The 16292-nt window shown below is 41.3% G+C and overlaps 1 protein-coding gene across 2 annotated transcripts in view; it reads left to right on the forward strand.

Annotated features, from left to right (window-relative positions):
- Nucleotides 1-14983, forward strand: part of AMPH (amphiphysin) — a 211833-nt gene extending 196850 nt beyond the window's left edge. For both annotated transcript variants that reach the window (XM_043872511.1, XM_043872510.1), the window contains 4 exons: nucleotides 2778-2987; nucleotides 5774-6019; nucleotides 9301-9402; nucleotides 13759-14983. In XM_043872511.1, coding sequence (XP_043728446.1) covers nucleotides 2778-2987; nucleotides 5774-6019; nucleotides 9301-9402; nucleotides 13759-13866 — 666 coding nt within the window. In that variant the 3' untranslated portion in view covers nucleotides 13867-14983. The remainder of the gene's footprint in view (nucleotides 1-2777; nucleotides 2988-5773; nucleotides 6020-9300; nucleotides 9403-13758) is intronic.
- The last annotated feature ends 1309 nt before the right edge of the window (nucleotides 14984-16292 follow it).

Raw genomic sequence — 16292 nt, forward strand, 5'->3', positions numbered from 1 at the left:
CCGGCGTCACTGCAGCCACCCTCTCAGGTCTAAATCGGATCCAGTCAATGATGATGCCTGTTAAAATTATTAGCGAAGGAAAGGTGATAACATGCATATCTTGCACTAGTAAGATCGGATACAACAAAACTGATGGTTATATACAGCTGTAGAGATAAATCAGGAACTCATTATTAAAGGTAAAACATTACTTTTGGCCACACCATTCAATACCTCACAGAAATCTATTCTCTTCAGGAGATATATCGATTCAGTTGAGAGTAAAATCCAATTACTAATAGTATGTAGTTGGAACATGTATGTAAGGAAGGTTTTATGTGTAATCACTTGGGGGAGCAGCCTGTCACGTAACATAATGTCTGTGTTTTGATCTGTAATAGAACGTCTGTGTGTGTGTAGTAGTATTCACCACTCAGCTTGCCCATGCTGTCTGCATGATACAGAGTCTGTCTGGCCCGAAACTGCTGAAACCAGGGGGTTTTCACTCTGTAGGGGTGATTTTTTTTCAGACAGATGGAAAAAAGATATAACTTAAAACGATGACAACACAACTTGCTTTCGACATTTGAACTGCTAAGTCCATTGTATACACATTGTGTTTATGTGTAGTTTATGTGTAGTTTCTTAGGATCCTGGAGAGAGCTTGTTGGTTTCTCCAACAGCAAAGCTAAGAGCCCTTGTTTATCAGTCTTCTTGAAATTAAGATGCCCTCCTAAGTTATATTCTGACCATTACTCTTTCAACAGTGGCAACAATAACATATATAAAAGACCTATGTTTATGTAAAACAAGAGATATAATTCTTTTAACCTTTTAAGTTAACCTTTTATTATAGGAATTTTCAGTCATTCACCTAAATATAAATCCCTCTGTACCTCATACCCCACTTAAGCACTTAAGTGCTTATAATGCACCTTAAATACATATCATGTAAAAGGTTTATTTTTCTGAACTCATGTACTTAATGACAGAGTAGGAAAAAAACTACATTCTATGTCATGGCCAGTGACTGTGTTTTAAATCATTGCATACTTTGTGGAGATAATAGGATATCAAATTCTGGTAATAGGAAATTCTCCTAAGAGAAGGAAATAGCTTCTAAGAATATGAGTGATACTTGTCCATATAACAAATACTACACTGCTAGCATATTTTTCATTTCTAAAGTAAAATGTTGTAGAAAATGTATTCAGAAGCAGGTTAATTTTATATTAGTTATTTTTGTTTTTATTGCAGTATGGTTGGCTCACAATTGTGTTAGTTTCAGGCATACAGCAAAGTGACTCAGTTTTATATATATATACATATATATATATATTTATATGTATATCTCTTTCAGATTATTTTCCCATCTAGATTATTACAAGATATTGAGTATAGTTCTATGCTATACAGTAGGTCTTTGTTGGTTATCTATTTTCTATTTAGTAGGGTGTGTATTTGGAGAGGAGAATGGCAACCCACTCCAGTATTCTTGCCTGGAGAATCCATGGACTGAGGAGCCTGGCGGGGCTACAGTCCATGGGGTCACAAAGAGTCAGACACAACTGAACGACTAACACACACACACACACACACACACACACAGGGTGTGTATTGCAATGGGTTATTTTTATAAATTAAAGTACATTTGAGTCAGAGGAGGTTTTTTCAATGCCCCACTATGACCATAGGTGTGCGGCTCAGAATCTCCATCTCCCATTTCTGAGGCCCACTCAGCAGGCAGTGTCCATTGCCCTTTTCAGTATTCTGGGTTCAACAGTTAAAGTATCTGCATCATGAAAGCTTTCCTAACTTAATAGGACAAACTGGGTAGAGTTTATTCAATAAGGAAAAAGAATGATTAATTCTAATCACATCAGCTAGCAAGATCAGTTTTTGAAAGATGCTTCCTGAGTGTATTATATATAATCAATCTACAGTACTCCTTTTTTCTCAGTCTTTCTGATTTGAATCTCTCAAATCAAGTCTGCGAGCTGATGTGAGAGTCTTATGAAGACTTGGACTCCATAGCCAATCTGTTCAAAACTAAAATTTCTGATTGTACTTTACTTCATTATTCCAGCTTTTACATACTACTTAAAGCTCTTTCAACTACATTCCAACCTTAGAAACAAGATTCTCATTTTTTTTCTATTTTGCGTTTCCTAGTAAAGGTCCCTAAATCTGATTTAATTTGAATTATCATATATATTTGATGACAAAAATGATTCTGCCTTCATTCTCAAGAGGTCTCATTGAGAAACTTGCTAATTTTTTTTTAATGAATGTAATTTAGCTTATGGGACCTTCTCCATGAAGATTTGAAAGTTTATATTTTTAAATGCAGTTTATGAAATTCTGACTTCGTATGATAAGGATGCTTGTCAATGGCTTTCTTCCATGATCCAGGTAGTATCGGGCCTGGGCCCCTTCCATTTTTGTCACTCAGATATGCTCTGCAATATTGCTCTCATCTGCTTTCAGCCAACACGGATTAGACAGAGCTTGTGGAGGGGACTGTGCACACCTCAAAAGCCGTGTTTCAAGGGTGGCATGTGTCACTTCCACTCCCATTCCATTTGCTACACCCACCTGCAAGGAAAGCTGAGGACTGTAGCATTGTTGGGGGCCCAGGAGGCAGAGGAGTCAGAACTTGGAGCAGATGGCAGACTGCTGTACCTGAATACTGGGCTTCGGGACATGACAAAGAAAGCCTGGCAGTCTGATGGCCTCAGAAGAGGGGACAGACGTGGCAGGCTGAGTCTGACTCTTACTGAGGCCCGTTTGGTTTGCAGATCATCCCTGGAGTGGAGGCTGACATGACAGCTGGAACTTTGGTGCCGGCGGCCGAGGGGGTCCCGGTGGAGGAAGCAGAGACAGAGAAGGTGGCTCTTCCAGCTGGAGCAGGAGCAGGTTTAGAGGAGGCCAAGACCGACACCGGAGCCACAGAGGCCATAGATGGTGACAGATCTCAGCTGGAAGAAACGGAAGCAGCGGCCACTCAGGTACGTGTCCTAGTGAGTGAAGTTTCTAGGGAGGTGGTGGCCACTGGAACCCTCTGTTGGCTAATGGTGATACCTCTTTTGGATGTGGAGTAATGGATGGTCTGTAGCCATTCTGTGGCTCCCACTCCACCAAAATGACATATTCGATTCTCAGAAAGAGTGATCTCAGCATTCTCCTGGATCAGCATCGTGAGGCGCCACATAGCTCCCCTTGCTCTGGTGGACTGGGCTTAAGCACCAGTAGGGGCAAGGGAAACCGTGGAATTAAGTGAAGGAGAAAAAGAATGAAGCACAGACAAGGAAAAGGATGTGAATGGAGGCAGGGAGGAGGAAGAGAATTTGATAGAACAATAGGCTCGTTGGGTGGATTAGGTGAGGTAATAGCCAGAGTTCTCAGCCGGGTGCCAGGCACATGGTGGGAAGCCAGTACTAGGAGTTAAGTCATGTTGCTGCTATTACTCTTTATTATTCCGTTCAGTTCAGTCGCTCAGTCATGTCCGACCCTTTGCAACCCCATGGACCACAGCACGCCAGGCCTCCCTGTCCATCACCAACTCCTGGAGCTTGGAAATCAAACTCATGTCCATTAAGTCGGTGATGCCATCCAACCATCTCATCCTCTGTCGTCCCCTTCTCCTCCTGCCTTAAATCTTTCCCAGCATCAGGGTCTTTTCAAATGAGTCAGCTCTTCTCATCAGATGGCCAAAGTATTGGAGTTTCAGCTTCAGCATCCGTCCTTCCAATGAACACTCAGGACTGATCTCTTTTAGGATTGACTGGTTGGATCTCCTTGCAGTTCAAGGGACTTTTAAGAGTCTTCTCCAACACCAATTGATGGTTCAAAATCATCAGTTCTTTGGTGCTCAGCTTTCTTTATAGTCCAACTCTCAAATCCATACATGACTTCAGGAAAAACCATAGCTTTGACTAGACGGACCTTTGTTGGCAAAGTAATATCTCTGCTTTTTAATATGCTGTCTAGGTTGATCATAACTTTCCTTCCAAGGAGTAAGGGTCTTTTAATTTCGTGGCTGCAGTCATCATCTGCAGTGATTTTGGGGCCCAGAAAAATAAAGTCAGCCACTGTTTCCACTGTTTCCCCGTCTATTTGCCATGAAGTGATGGGACCAGATGCCATGAACTTAGTTTTCTGAATGTTGAGCTTTAAGTCAACTTTTTCATTCTCCTCTTTCACTTTCATCAAGAGGCTCTTTAGTTCTTCTTCACTTTCTGCCATAAGGGTGGTGTCATTTGCATATCTGAGGTATTGATATTTCTCCCGGCAATCTTGATTCCAGCTTGTGCTTCCTCCAGCCCAGCGTTTCTCATGATGTACTCTGCATACCAGTTAAATAACCTTGACGTACTCCTTTTCCTATTTGGAACCAGTCTGTTGTTCCATGTCCAGTTCTAACTGTTGCTTCCTGACCTGCATACAGGTTTCTCAAGAGGCAGGTCAGGTGGTCTGGTATGCCCATCTTTTTCAGAATTTTCCACAGTTTATTGTGATCCACACAGTCAAAGGCTTTGGCATATTAGAGTGCCTTAAACTCTCCATTAGGCTCCTTTTACCAAACGCCCATCCCTACATGGGGTTATTAATATGACCTGAAGTTGGAGTTACCCCAGAGACACTAAGGCAACAAATACAGATACTCCTAGTGTGAGGCCTCAAACCCAGAGGCCACAGCAAGGATGCCTCTTCTAAACCCCATGTTCTTGCTCCTCTGAATTCTAAGTGGAAACAGTAAAGAGTTGGTTTAATGGGAGGTTTTGCTTTTCCCTGATTATTTCACTCATAATAAATTTCCAGAAATCTTTCCAGAGTTCCTTAATGCTTGAAGCTAAATGATCCTGTTCAAACAGCCGGCAGCGGTACTATTTAGAGAAATAACTCAAAAGTACATTCTATATTTTTCCATAGATTTTCTTGTCACAATGCCAGGCATATTTCTGTAAGTGTGACAACATGCTCATTGAAAGAATGTATTATTTTCCCCAAATTGAAGAATAGAGGTGCCTATCTATGTTCGCTGATATCTGAGGATATATAGAACTTGATCTCCAGGCTTCCCATATGCTAGTGAAATTCCCTTCCCTGCTCACCTTCATAAAAGAATAAAACAGGTCTTGATCCTTTGATTCTGCTTTTCCCCCAGACAGTATAGTACTTAGAGCAGTTGGTGGGAATTGTCATCGCTGAAGTTATCACTGCAGTGTGAGCTCTGATGATAACCAGAAATCAAAGGAAGGCAGATCATCTGCAAACAGGGGCCAGATCTTTACTAACAATAGGGTTTCCAGGAGAAAAGCAATCACAGGAGGTTAAATGTCAGTTTCAAGTGAGGGTTACTATTCAGTGGGACAAGAATGGACCACTGTGAAAATGGGGTCATCCTTAGAGTCTAGCTACATTCCCTCTCAGGATTATACCCCTCCTCCCATCGTGATTAACCTCTCTCCCCAAAATCTGCTAGTCCACTCCCCAACTTCCTGAGAAACCTGTCTTACCTAACTGCCTGGTTGTTCAAGGATCCACAAATTGGTCCCACTAAAGGTTTCTGTCTCAGGAGACATTAAAAAGGAGGCCATGTTGGGAGGAACGTTCTGCAAGGTGGAAGGGTTTGAGACCAGAAAAGTTGGGTGAAGGGCAGATGTTTAGCTGGACGGGTGACGTGGGGAAAGTGGAACCACGGCGGGTGGGATTGGCTAGAGGAAACTCCTGGAGAGTACAGAAGCCTTCTTTCCCAGCCCTTGCTCACACCACCATATTTTTCTCCCCCCAGGAGAAGGTCATCCCTTCTGTCGTCATACAGCCCGCCTCCAACAATGAAGGGGAGGGAGAACATGAAGGAACGATGGATGCAGAGTACAAGGAGGTGACTGATGATGCGGCTCTTCCGGGCCCCACCAGTGAGATGCCGGAGCTGGCCTCGGAGGAGGAGAAGGCGGCCAGGGCCCCCCAGCCTGCACCTTCTGCTCCCTCAGCAAGCGAGGCCTTCCAGGAAGTGCCTCCCGGCTTCCTCTACAAGGTTCTAGCTTTTATTTTGCCTTTTTTTTTTCTTACTTTATTCAGTGTCAGGAAAATACAATAGTAAAATCTGTCACCTTTGATGGAGAACACAGTGTAATTAAATTTAGTCTTGTCTTACTTGAGGACTCTGTTTCAGTTTGATTTGCAGTTAACCAAAGTTCATTGTTTTGGAGAAGGAAATGGCAACCCACTCCAGTTTTCTTACCTGGGAAATCCCATGGACAGAGGAGCCTGGCAGGCTGCAATCCAGAGGGTCGTAAAGAGTTGGACACAACTGAAGCGACTTGGCGCACAAAGTTCATTGTTTAGTTTCAAAGCTTGTAAATTTGGTGGTCGCGTCTACACAAAAGGATACACTTCTGGTGCGACATGCCACACTGACTGTTAAATATGTTTTCATTTCTTTATGATCTGCTTTACAATTTTGCTTCAGTTACAGCTGAGTCTCTTTTATTTATTATTATTTTTATTTATTTATTTATTTTTTTTGAGTCTCTTTTATAAAGGAGAAATGTGTTTCCGGTCCCTTAATAGTTCTTATTTTTTAATCTGGTGACCGTTTGTCCTTCCTTTGCTTTGAAGCCCTTTTGTGCAGACTTGGTTGTCTGGTTTTCATTCTTTTTGCCATATGTATTTATTGTTTTTGTTACTGTATTGCTTTTGTCTTCATCCTCACATCACGTTATAACATGGTAAGATTTCCATGCTGCTGGGCTGCAAGAAGCACAGTCATGTCTTCTATATTTTAACAACCGGTAATTAAAAAAAGTTCGCCACAAGGTAAACGATACGCCCCTTTGTAGTGAATGGGGTGATTGCTTCCACCCCAAGTGCCCCCTCGAGCTCCCCCTAGAGCCCAGGGCTTGAAATTATCCGTGTGCTTATCTGCTCCTTGCTGGAGGGCAGGAAACACCTTGCTGCAGTTGCATGGCACGAAGTAAGGAGTCCATAAGTATTTTAAAAGTGAATAAATATGTTAATTGGCTTCTATGATAAGGAAAAAAATGATGGAGAGAAAGTTTTGCTCAGAGAGGCCTTCAAATGACTATTTAGTTTTCATCAATGGAAGGGTCCTTACCAAAAAGCCCAATTTTAATACCTTTTTAATAAAAGTGTTAGTCACTCAGTCATGTCTGACTCTTTGCAACCCCATAGACTAACCCACCAGGCTGCTCTGTCCATGAAATTCTCCAGGCAAGAATATTGGAGTGGGTAGCCAATCCCTTCTCCAAGGGATCTTCCCTTTCTAAGGATCGAAACTGCATCTCCCACATTGCAGGCAGAGTCTTTACTGTCTAAGCCACCGGGGAAGCCCCATACTTAAGCCTAATACTCGGGCTTAAGCCAGGGGCTTAAAGGTAGATAATCCTACCTCATAGATTATAGTTGGAATGCTAATATGCATATTTGACTTAGCATTTCCAAATTCAGCTCTTTGTCTTTTAAAAGTATTAAATATGTGTGTGTTTGTAGGGGTGGAATTGAGTAGAATAGCCATTGTCTTTTTCTTCTAATTTGCTCCTTAGAAAGTAGCTGCTACCTTGTCACCTCCATTGGGGACAGGGGGGCTTAATAGATCGATGAATTAATATGGAGGAAAAAACATGGCCAGACATGTGGCCACTAAGCCAGTGCTCTACTGTGTTCTGTTTTAAGAAAAGGGCATGAAGTGAAGGAGGCAGGGATGCCAAGCAAGGCCAGGTCTGGCTGGGTCCCTCCCTGACTTTGCTTAGTGGATGCACTGTGAGCTGGGGAACAGCATTTACCCACTATCTGGGCTTCAGTGTTTTCATCAGAAAAAATGAATTTGGCAATAAGACAGTCATTTCCAGCTCTTCCATGTTATGCTTCTGTATACAAAATATACAATTTAAAAGCTGGTTGTTTAGTCTTGGCTCTGGGAAAGAGGTCAGGGACACAGGAGAGAGAAAACTAGCTTGATTAAATAGTTATCCAGGCTGGGCGAAGAGTCCTTGGGGGTTCATTTTATTTTATTTTTTAATTATTTTTTATTATTATGTTTTTCAATTATTTTTATTAGTTGGAGGCTAATTACTTTACAATATTGTAGCGGTTTTTGCCATACATTGACACGAATCAGCCATGGATTTACATGTGTCCCCCATCCTGAACCCCCCTCCCACCTCCCTCCCCATCCCATCCCTCTGGGTCATCCCAGTGCACCAGCCCCGAGCACTTGTCTCATGCATCCAACCTGGGCTGGTGATCTGTTTCACACTTGATAACATAGGGGTTCATTTTAGTACTCTCTCCTGCTTCTTAAAAATTCTCTGTAATCAAAATTTAAGGAAATCTTTAAAAAGGGACGAAAGAAGGGTGGTGGACTAAGACAGATGTTTAAGCTGGTAGTAAAGTAGCCCTAGATGTCTAATCCATGGTGAAGACACGATTGTGTTATTATCATCAAAACTGCTAAGAGACTAGAACTCAACCCCACCACTAAAAAGAAATGATAATTATGTAACACAATCAGGTGCTAGATAGTGCTACAGTGGCCATCATGTTACCATATATAAATGTATTAAATTAACATGGTATATCCCTTAAATGATACAATGTTACATGTCAAATATATTTCTATTAAAAATCAGAAAAAGAGAGAAAAGAAACAGATTGTCATGGTTTAAAAGGTAAGATAGGGAAGGAAGTTTATTTAAGAAATTAATCACAGAGTTTAATTAGATAGTACTTTCCATATAACATACAAGTGATGGTTTTCTCAATTATTAATCATTTTACAGAAGAACTTTTCACTAGGCATCTTTAGGTTAAAAAAATAAACAATTAGTAACAAAGCATTGGTGATAATAAAATAGAACTCTAACAAAAATGTGAGAAATTAAAATTTAATTAATGCACTAAATTTTAGCTTTGGAAAAAGGCATTGCTTTACTAAATATATAATACATTCAGATGGCCTGTGTCTGCCTGTAAAACTCAGATATTTTTAAGTAAACAGAGATTAGGATTTCCTTTGTTGTTAGAGTCCCTGGAAAAAGAAAAGAACGTGAAGTCACTCAGTCGTGTCCAACTCTTTGCGACTCCATGGACTGTAGCCTGCCAGGCTCCTCTGTCCATGGGATTTTCCACCAAGAATATTGCAGTGGGTTGCTATTTGAGGCTTGACTCATATCTTCATCTTTTTTTATCCAGTTTAGAGATGCTTCTAAGAGTGCCTGCTGATAATCTGGCTGAGAGACTGCTTTTGTATCTCCTTTTCTTTCTAAAATGAATCGGTTCTTTTACAATCTTTTGCAGGTGGAAACACTGCATGATTTCGAGGCAGCAAATTCGGATGAACTTACCTTACAAAGGGGTGATGTGGTGTTGGTGGTGCCCTCAGATTCAGAAGCTGACCAGGTAAAGGATGAGGGCAGAAAGCACCACAGGCTCTCCTGGGTTTTCCTGAGGGTCAGGTGGACTCAGTGACTTCCTGAAGATGTTTCTACCTTCTGACTTGCTCCGTGAGTGCTACGTTGCTCAGCCGTGTCTGACTCTGCAGCCCCATGAACTGTGACCCGCCAGTCTCCTCTGTCCATAAAATTCTCTGGGCAAGAGTATTAGAGAGGGTAGCCATTCCCTTCTTCAGGGGATCTTCCTGACCCCAGGATCAAACCCAGACCCCACGTCTCCTTCATTGCAGGCAGATTCTTTAACATCTGAGCCACCAGGGAAGCGGTGTACTTTGGCTTAAGTACTTGAACCTACTTATTATAGCTGCTTTATATTTCTTACTGCGAATTCCAAAAGCTGGGTCATCTCAGGACACATTTCTGTTGCTTTTTATCTTTGGGTCATATTTTCCTGTAATTTAAAAAAAATGACACTGGACACAGTGGATGTTGCATTGGAGAGTCTCAGTTCTGTCTTCTACCTCGGAAAATTGTTTCTTTTTCTTCTAACAGGCATCTAAATGAGTAGATAAATACCTTGAGTTCATGGAAGTTTGTTTTAGTTTTTTTACTCGCAGGCTAAATCTTAGTCCTGCTATTTGTCTCTACTTCTTAGACATTGTCCTTTGGGATTTCAATAGAAATCCTGAAGGATTTATCAAGCCCACTAGCTTTGTGGGATCTGAACTTAAAATTCTGCCTCCTCTGCACTGCCAGTGCTGAAATTGCTACTTAGCTATTGTTGCCTTCCTGTCATTCCTTTCCGCCAGGCTCCTGGAGAAGCACTTATGCATTTACAGCTTGGGGTGCAGCTCAGGATTCCAGGAAAGAAGTTTTCTGTATATTTGAGGTTCCCTCTCTGTAGTCCCCTCTTTCAAGATAGTCTCCATTAAAGTACAGCTCCTCTGGCAGCCGTAAACTCTATCCTCTGAATGTCCTGCATCACACAGACTGAGGTTAACCCTCAGGAAAGACCTTGTAACAGCTCTAACCCAGTGTGGTTTCAGGGGTTAAATATTCCCCAGTTTCTGTGCTGGTGGCTCAGAAATGGTAAAGAACCTGCCTGCAATGTAGGAGACCCAAGTTCTATCCCTGGGTCAGCAAGATTGCCTGGAGAAGGGCATGGCAACCCACTCCAGTATTCTTGCCTGGAGAATTCCCTGGACAGAGGAGCCAGGTGGGCTGCAGTCCATGGGGTTGCAAAGAATCAGACATGACTGGGCAACTAACATGTTCACTTTCAGTGTCTGCCTGCTTTTGTTCATTTTCAGTGCCTTCACATAGTTGATGTATATACGTGTTAAGTCACTTCAGTCATGTCCAACTCTCTGCAATCCTATGGACTGTAGCCCGCCAGGCTCCTCTGTCCATGGAATTCTCCAGGCAAGAATACTGGAGTGGGTTGCCATGCCCTCCTCCAGGGGACCTTCTCAACCCAGGGATCATACCCAGGTCTCCTGCATTACAGGCAGATTCTTTACCATCTGAGCCCTCTAATATATAAACATATTTTGTAGCAGTCATTTTTATATAAAAATAGTTACATTTATGTATGCACATGTATCTACAACTATAAATATAGTTGTATTCTATGCAATAGTGTTTGTTGGATACCAGCTATTTTGCCACAACCAAAACTGGAAATCTTCAGTCTACCACATATTTTAAGCAGTTAAAATTTACTTTTCTATATTTTTTTTCAGCTAAAGATTGATATTAACTATAATGCTTCACTTCACAAGTTGTATTTCAAAATCTATGAGTTGGAATATATCTTGATTATGGGTTTATGCCAGACCTTCATGTTTGTCTTCATTGAAACTATTTTATTTTATTTTATTGAAACTATTTTAAAACCCATGACTCCACTTGGCTTCATTGGATTTTTCACTCACTGTAAATAAAGTCAAATGTAGACACTTGAGGGGAAAATATGACCTTTTGTATGTTTACCAGAGGTTTAGAAAATCTTTAGTTATCATCTTTTACTCTAAGTATAACTTTGCCCTTCACATATATAACGTCATAATTTTATAGAGGACACTTTTCCTCATCAGCTAGGATATTATCAGTTATTTTATCAAATCATTTTTTCTCTGACTTTTTTTCTGTCATCAAAAATTGGCCTGTCTAAATGCTTATATTTCTTGTCTGTATAGCAGCATCAATTTATGGCCTTAGATTATATCAAAGGAAATGTATTCAGCTCCTTTATTTAATTTTATGAGACCTCGTTTTATCTGATGTACTTGAACTATACTGGGGATTGGTTCCGATGAAATCTGGCTATCCTTCATTTTAAGTGGGATCTTTTTCCTGTATTGGTTAACATAATAAAGGCAGTCATTTCCCACTGGTTTCACATCCTATGATCTGTATGTTTAAAATTGTTCCTTCAACTCAGCTGTCCCCAAGTAGACTCTGCTTATCTCTGGAAGGCCAAGGGCAGATGTCATCCTCCATTTCTCAGTTTTACATTTCATCTACCATATCCTGTGACCATGCACAGATGGGTTCTTTAAATTGCCTGTGGCTAACTGTCTTCATTTTTGTGAGGGCACACCTATACGATAGACAAATGTTTATAAGGAATAATTTACAAAGACTATGAATATTTCCAGCACAAATGTCATGACATCAAACTGCTCTGTAGTTTATATAAACTCGAAAAACAACAGTGACAACAAACGCAATAGTGATACCAGGCAACACATATCAAGCTGTTAGTGTTTGATTAAGTCTTGTATATGGTGGTTTATTTCAGTTACACGTGTGAGTGGGCAGACAGAGTTCTTTCTTATAAGCAAGTGGTTGAGGCTGAAGTAGAAGACCTCTCATGGTCTTCTCAGCACTATATTCCAACCCAGGGGTCTTTAAGCCTTTCTTTCACTGGGATCCACAGGACAGGAAATGATCCTGTGTGTGATGTTTTCACACGGTGTCCCTCTCTTTGCACTGGGTATAAATGAATTATTTCCTCTTCCTTAAGAATTTGTTATAATCCAGTTAGCATCAATTAACTACACTTTGTACAAAATTATAACATTAACATTTGCTGTTGTTCAGTCTCTCAGTCGTGTCCAACTCTTTCCAACCCCATGGACTGCAAACACGCCAGGCTTCCCTATCCTTCACCATCTCCCAGAGCTTGCTCAAACTCATGTCCATTGAGTCAGTGATGCCATCCAGCCATCTTGTCCTCTGTTGTCCCTTTCTCCTCCTGCCTTCAGTCTTTCCCAGCATCAAGGTCTTTTCCAGTGAGTTTGCTCTTTGCATTAGGTGGCCAAAGTATTGGAGCATCACTTCAGCATCAGTCCCTCCAATAAGTATTCAGGATTGATTGCCTTGAGGATTGATTGGCTTGATCTCCTTGCAGTTTGAGAGACTCTCAAGAGTCTTCTCCAACACCACGGTTCAAAAAGCATCAACTCTTCAGTGCTCAGCCTTCTTTTATGGTCCAACTCTCACATCCATACATGACTACTGGAAAAACCATAGCTTTTAATATATGGACCTTTATTGGCAAAGTATTGTCTCTGCTTTTTAATATGCTGTTTAGGTTTGTCATAGTTTTTCTTCCAAGGAGCAAGCGTCTTTTAATTTCATAACTGCAGTCACCATCTGCAACATTAACCTTCAATTAACTATATATATAAAATAAATAATTTCAAATTTTATTCTATTTTTCTTAAACTGACAACTTACTAGGGACAAGGTTTATCCCCGAGCTCAGCACACAAGTTTACAGGTACTGTGATATGCTTGTACAGGACCACAATACTCGATAAACCCATTATTTTATTAATCATTGGCAATGTAGATTTTTCCAGTACAATAAGTCCCCTACATATAAACAAGTTCCATTCCAAGAGCACATTCTTAAGTCCAAGTTGTTAGTAAGTCCAACAAAGTTAACCTGGGTGCTCGACTAACATAATTGGCTGTATAGTACTGTAGTGTAATAAATTCATAATACTTTTCACACAAATAATACATAAAAAACAAACAAAATATAAAGAAAATATTTAAAATCTTACAGCATGATACCTTGAAAAGTACAGTAAGTACAGTACAACAGCTAGCATACAGATGCTGGCATCGAGTGAACAAGCATAAAGAGTTATTGACTGTAGGAGAGGCAGGAGATGGGAGATGGTAGAGCTGAAGGATCGTCAGCGATAGGAGACAGAGGGCAAGCTGCAGTGTTACTCACATCCGACGCTGATGCAAGACACATTCTCATCTTTGAAAGTTCGCAAACCGAAGGTTATATGTAAGGGGATTACTATAGTTGGACTCTAAAAGCCCTGTCTTTGTCTTGCAGGATGCAGGCTGGCTGGTAGGAGTGAAGGAATCAGACTGGCTTCAGTTCAGAGACCTCGCCACCTACAAAGGCCTCTTTCCAGAGAACTTCACCCGGCGCCTGGATTAGGGCCAAACATATTGTAGAAAGAGCCTGATTACTGGGTTTTTAAACCTTTGTGGAAACCTGAAGAGTTCACTTTTGCTATGACACTCTTAATGATTGACAGACCGATGCCAGACAAAGCTTGGAAGGCTGTCTCAGTGGAGCATGTGTGCAAACCAATGTCAGAGAAAACAAAAAGTAAATTAAGGGAAAAGTCCTCACTGGTTCCCATGTTCTTGCTACCAGATTTGTTTGTGCTTTGTCCGAGCTGTGGAGACTCGTGTACTCGACCCCCTCCCACCAATTCTAAAATAGCTTCCTCCAGACCAGAACCTTAATTTCTCTGCACCAAGTGTGTGGTATTGAGTGGCTGCCCTGCCGAAGACATGATGAATTACCCTGTAACGTGAGATTATCGTATTTCCCTACGCAGGTGTGAGCACGTGCTCTCCCTTTCACGTTTACTGTGTTTAAAACGAAACTGCTGCAAAAGTTGTCACTGTTCTTTTCCAACACACTTCCCTCTCTGTAGATATATATGGCACACAGTCACACGAGCTAGTTGGCATCACTCCTGAATCTATGTGTATGCACAAGGCTACATATGCATAATTGCACTCTTCCTTTCCATTGTAGCTCCTAGTCTCTTAAGCGTCATTGATTCATGCACTGCTCTTATTCTGTCCGGCATTACAGTTGCAGTTTTGCCTCTGGGCAAAAATCAGCCATCCCATTGCCAAAGGAGTCGACAGTATCTGTGTTGGGAACGTGCATTTTTCAGGATGCAATGACTCATAGCCCGTCAGAGCTGCCTCCCCTTTGGAGAAAGCAGTCTGACGCTCTGAATGTCTGGCCACTGTGGCTGGAGATAGGTGAGTTGGGATGAGCAGCTCGATTGTCTTAATTTCTGCCTTTCTGAGATTGGCCAGCTGATGGGGCATTGACGTCCGCCCCCAAAGAACACTATTTCCAAAAGCTCCTAATTTCCACCTCTTTCTACTTATGCAAGTCATCTTCACCGATCGTCCGAAAATAAGATATAGGTGATGTATGCTGTATCCACAAGTCATCTGTAATGATTCTGTTTTCAGTGCTGTGTCATTCCAAATAAACCGTGGGTAATCTCCAGCAATGACCTTAATTCCTTCCGATGAGTCATTTGTTTTGGAAAGCTTGTTTCATTTGGATGCATGACTTGCAGCAGTCGATGTTGAGTTGTTATTTGTGCAGAAATGTGCTCGTTCCTCTGGGTTGTGCTTCTCAGCCCGTCTCCCTTCCGCTCACTCCTTCATCCCAGTCATTGCTGGCCACTTGGAGGTCCTTGCTGCCCGGTAATCACCACAGCACAAATAACAGCTGCCGATGGAGGCCCTGTGCCCACTGTGGCTGCAAAGAGTGTATCACGGAAATCTGACGATCTCCATGCTCAGCAACTTCTTCTCACACCAGCCTCATTTTTTTGGTCACTTTTCTTTCCGACATGTTTATGTTTGTAGGTGCATACAAAAATAGATGACATAGAAAAGTCAATTCACTAGACATTTATAGGAGAGAATTCTAAAGACAAAACCCTTTTATTCTTTTCTGCCATGTAATTGTACACAATATAAGCTGATCAAGAATGCATGTTATTTGACTTTTAAATTTGGTATGTATTAGTGACTCATGATTTTGTGTCTCATGGTGGATTACTGACTTGGACACTTGGTGGATATTTAAGTGTTAATAGAAAAATAGCTGTTATTTTTAAAATAAGTTTTACTTATTATTTTTAAAAAAACTTTTGGTTGCACCTTTCACATGGGATCTTAGTTCCCCAACCAGGGGAATGTCGAACCCACATTCCTTGCATTGGAAGGTGGGGTCTTAATCACTGGACCACTGGGGAAGTCCCAAGAAATAGCTATTCTTGACCTAAGATTGTTCCAGGGGCTCATTTCCAGCAAATGTGGATCACCATGAATGGCCTAGCCTCTTTATCTTGTAAGATTTCTCTTACAGACCCAGTAGGATTCAGGCCTTCAGATAGTGCAGAGAACCTTCAAAAAGTCAGATAAGGAAGCTTGTAGTTCTTATTAAACATATATCTTTCTGGCATTCCTGCTTATACCACATATAGATTGAGTGATGTATATAGTTTGCAAGGCAAAGCCCTTTGGCAATTTTTAAAAATACTTTAGCATCACTAGGGCCCCTGGGATGGGGAAGGCTCCATGCACCATGCTGTTACATTCCCTCCACCTTGGCCAGCTCTTTCTGACAAAGCCAGGACGGCTTTTGAGTGAGCCAGAACCCCACATCCACAAGCTGCCACAGAAAGAGTATGCAGTTTCAGAATTCTGAGCTCTTTTTTTTACCACGTAAAAAAGCCTTAAAAAAGCCAAAATTCAGGCTATTTAGAAAAACCCAAGCATGGCCCCATAAGCCATTCTGATGATCCATTGAAAAAA

The sequence above is a fragment of the Cervus elaphus genome, chromosome 18, assembly GCF_910594005.1.
Source record: "Cervus elaphus chromosome 18, mCerEla1.1, whole genome shotgun sequence".
Taxonomy (NCBI): Eukaryota; Metazoa; Chordata; class Mammalia; order Artiodactyla; family Cervidae; genus Cervus; species Cervus elaphus.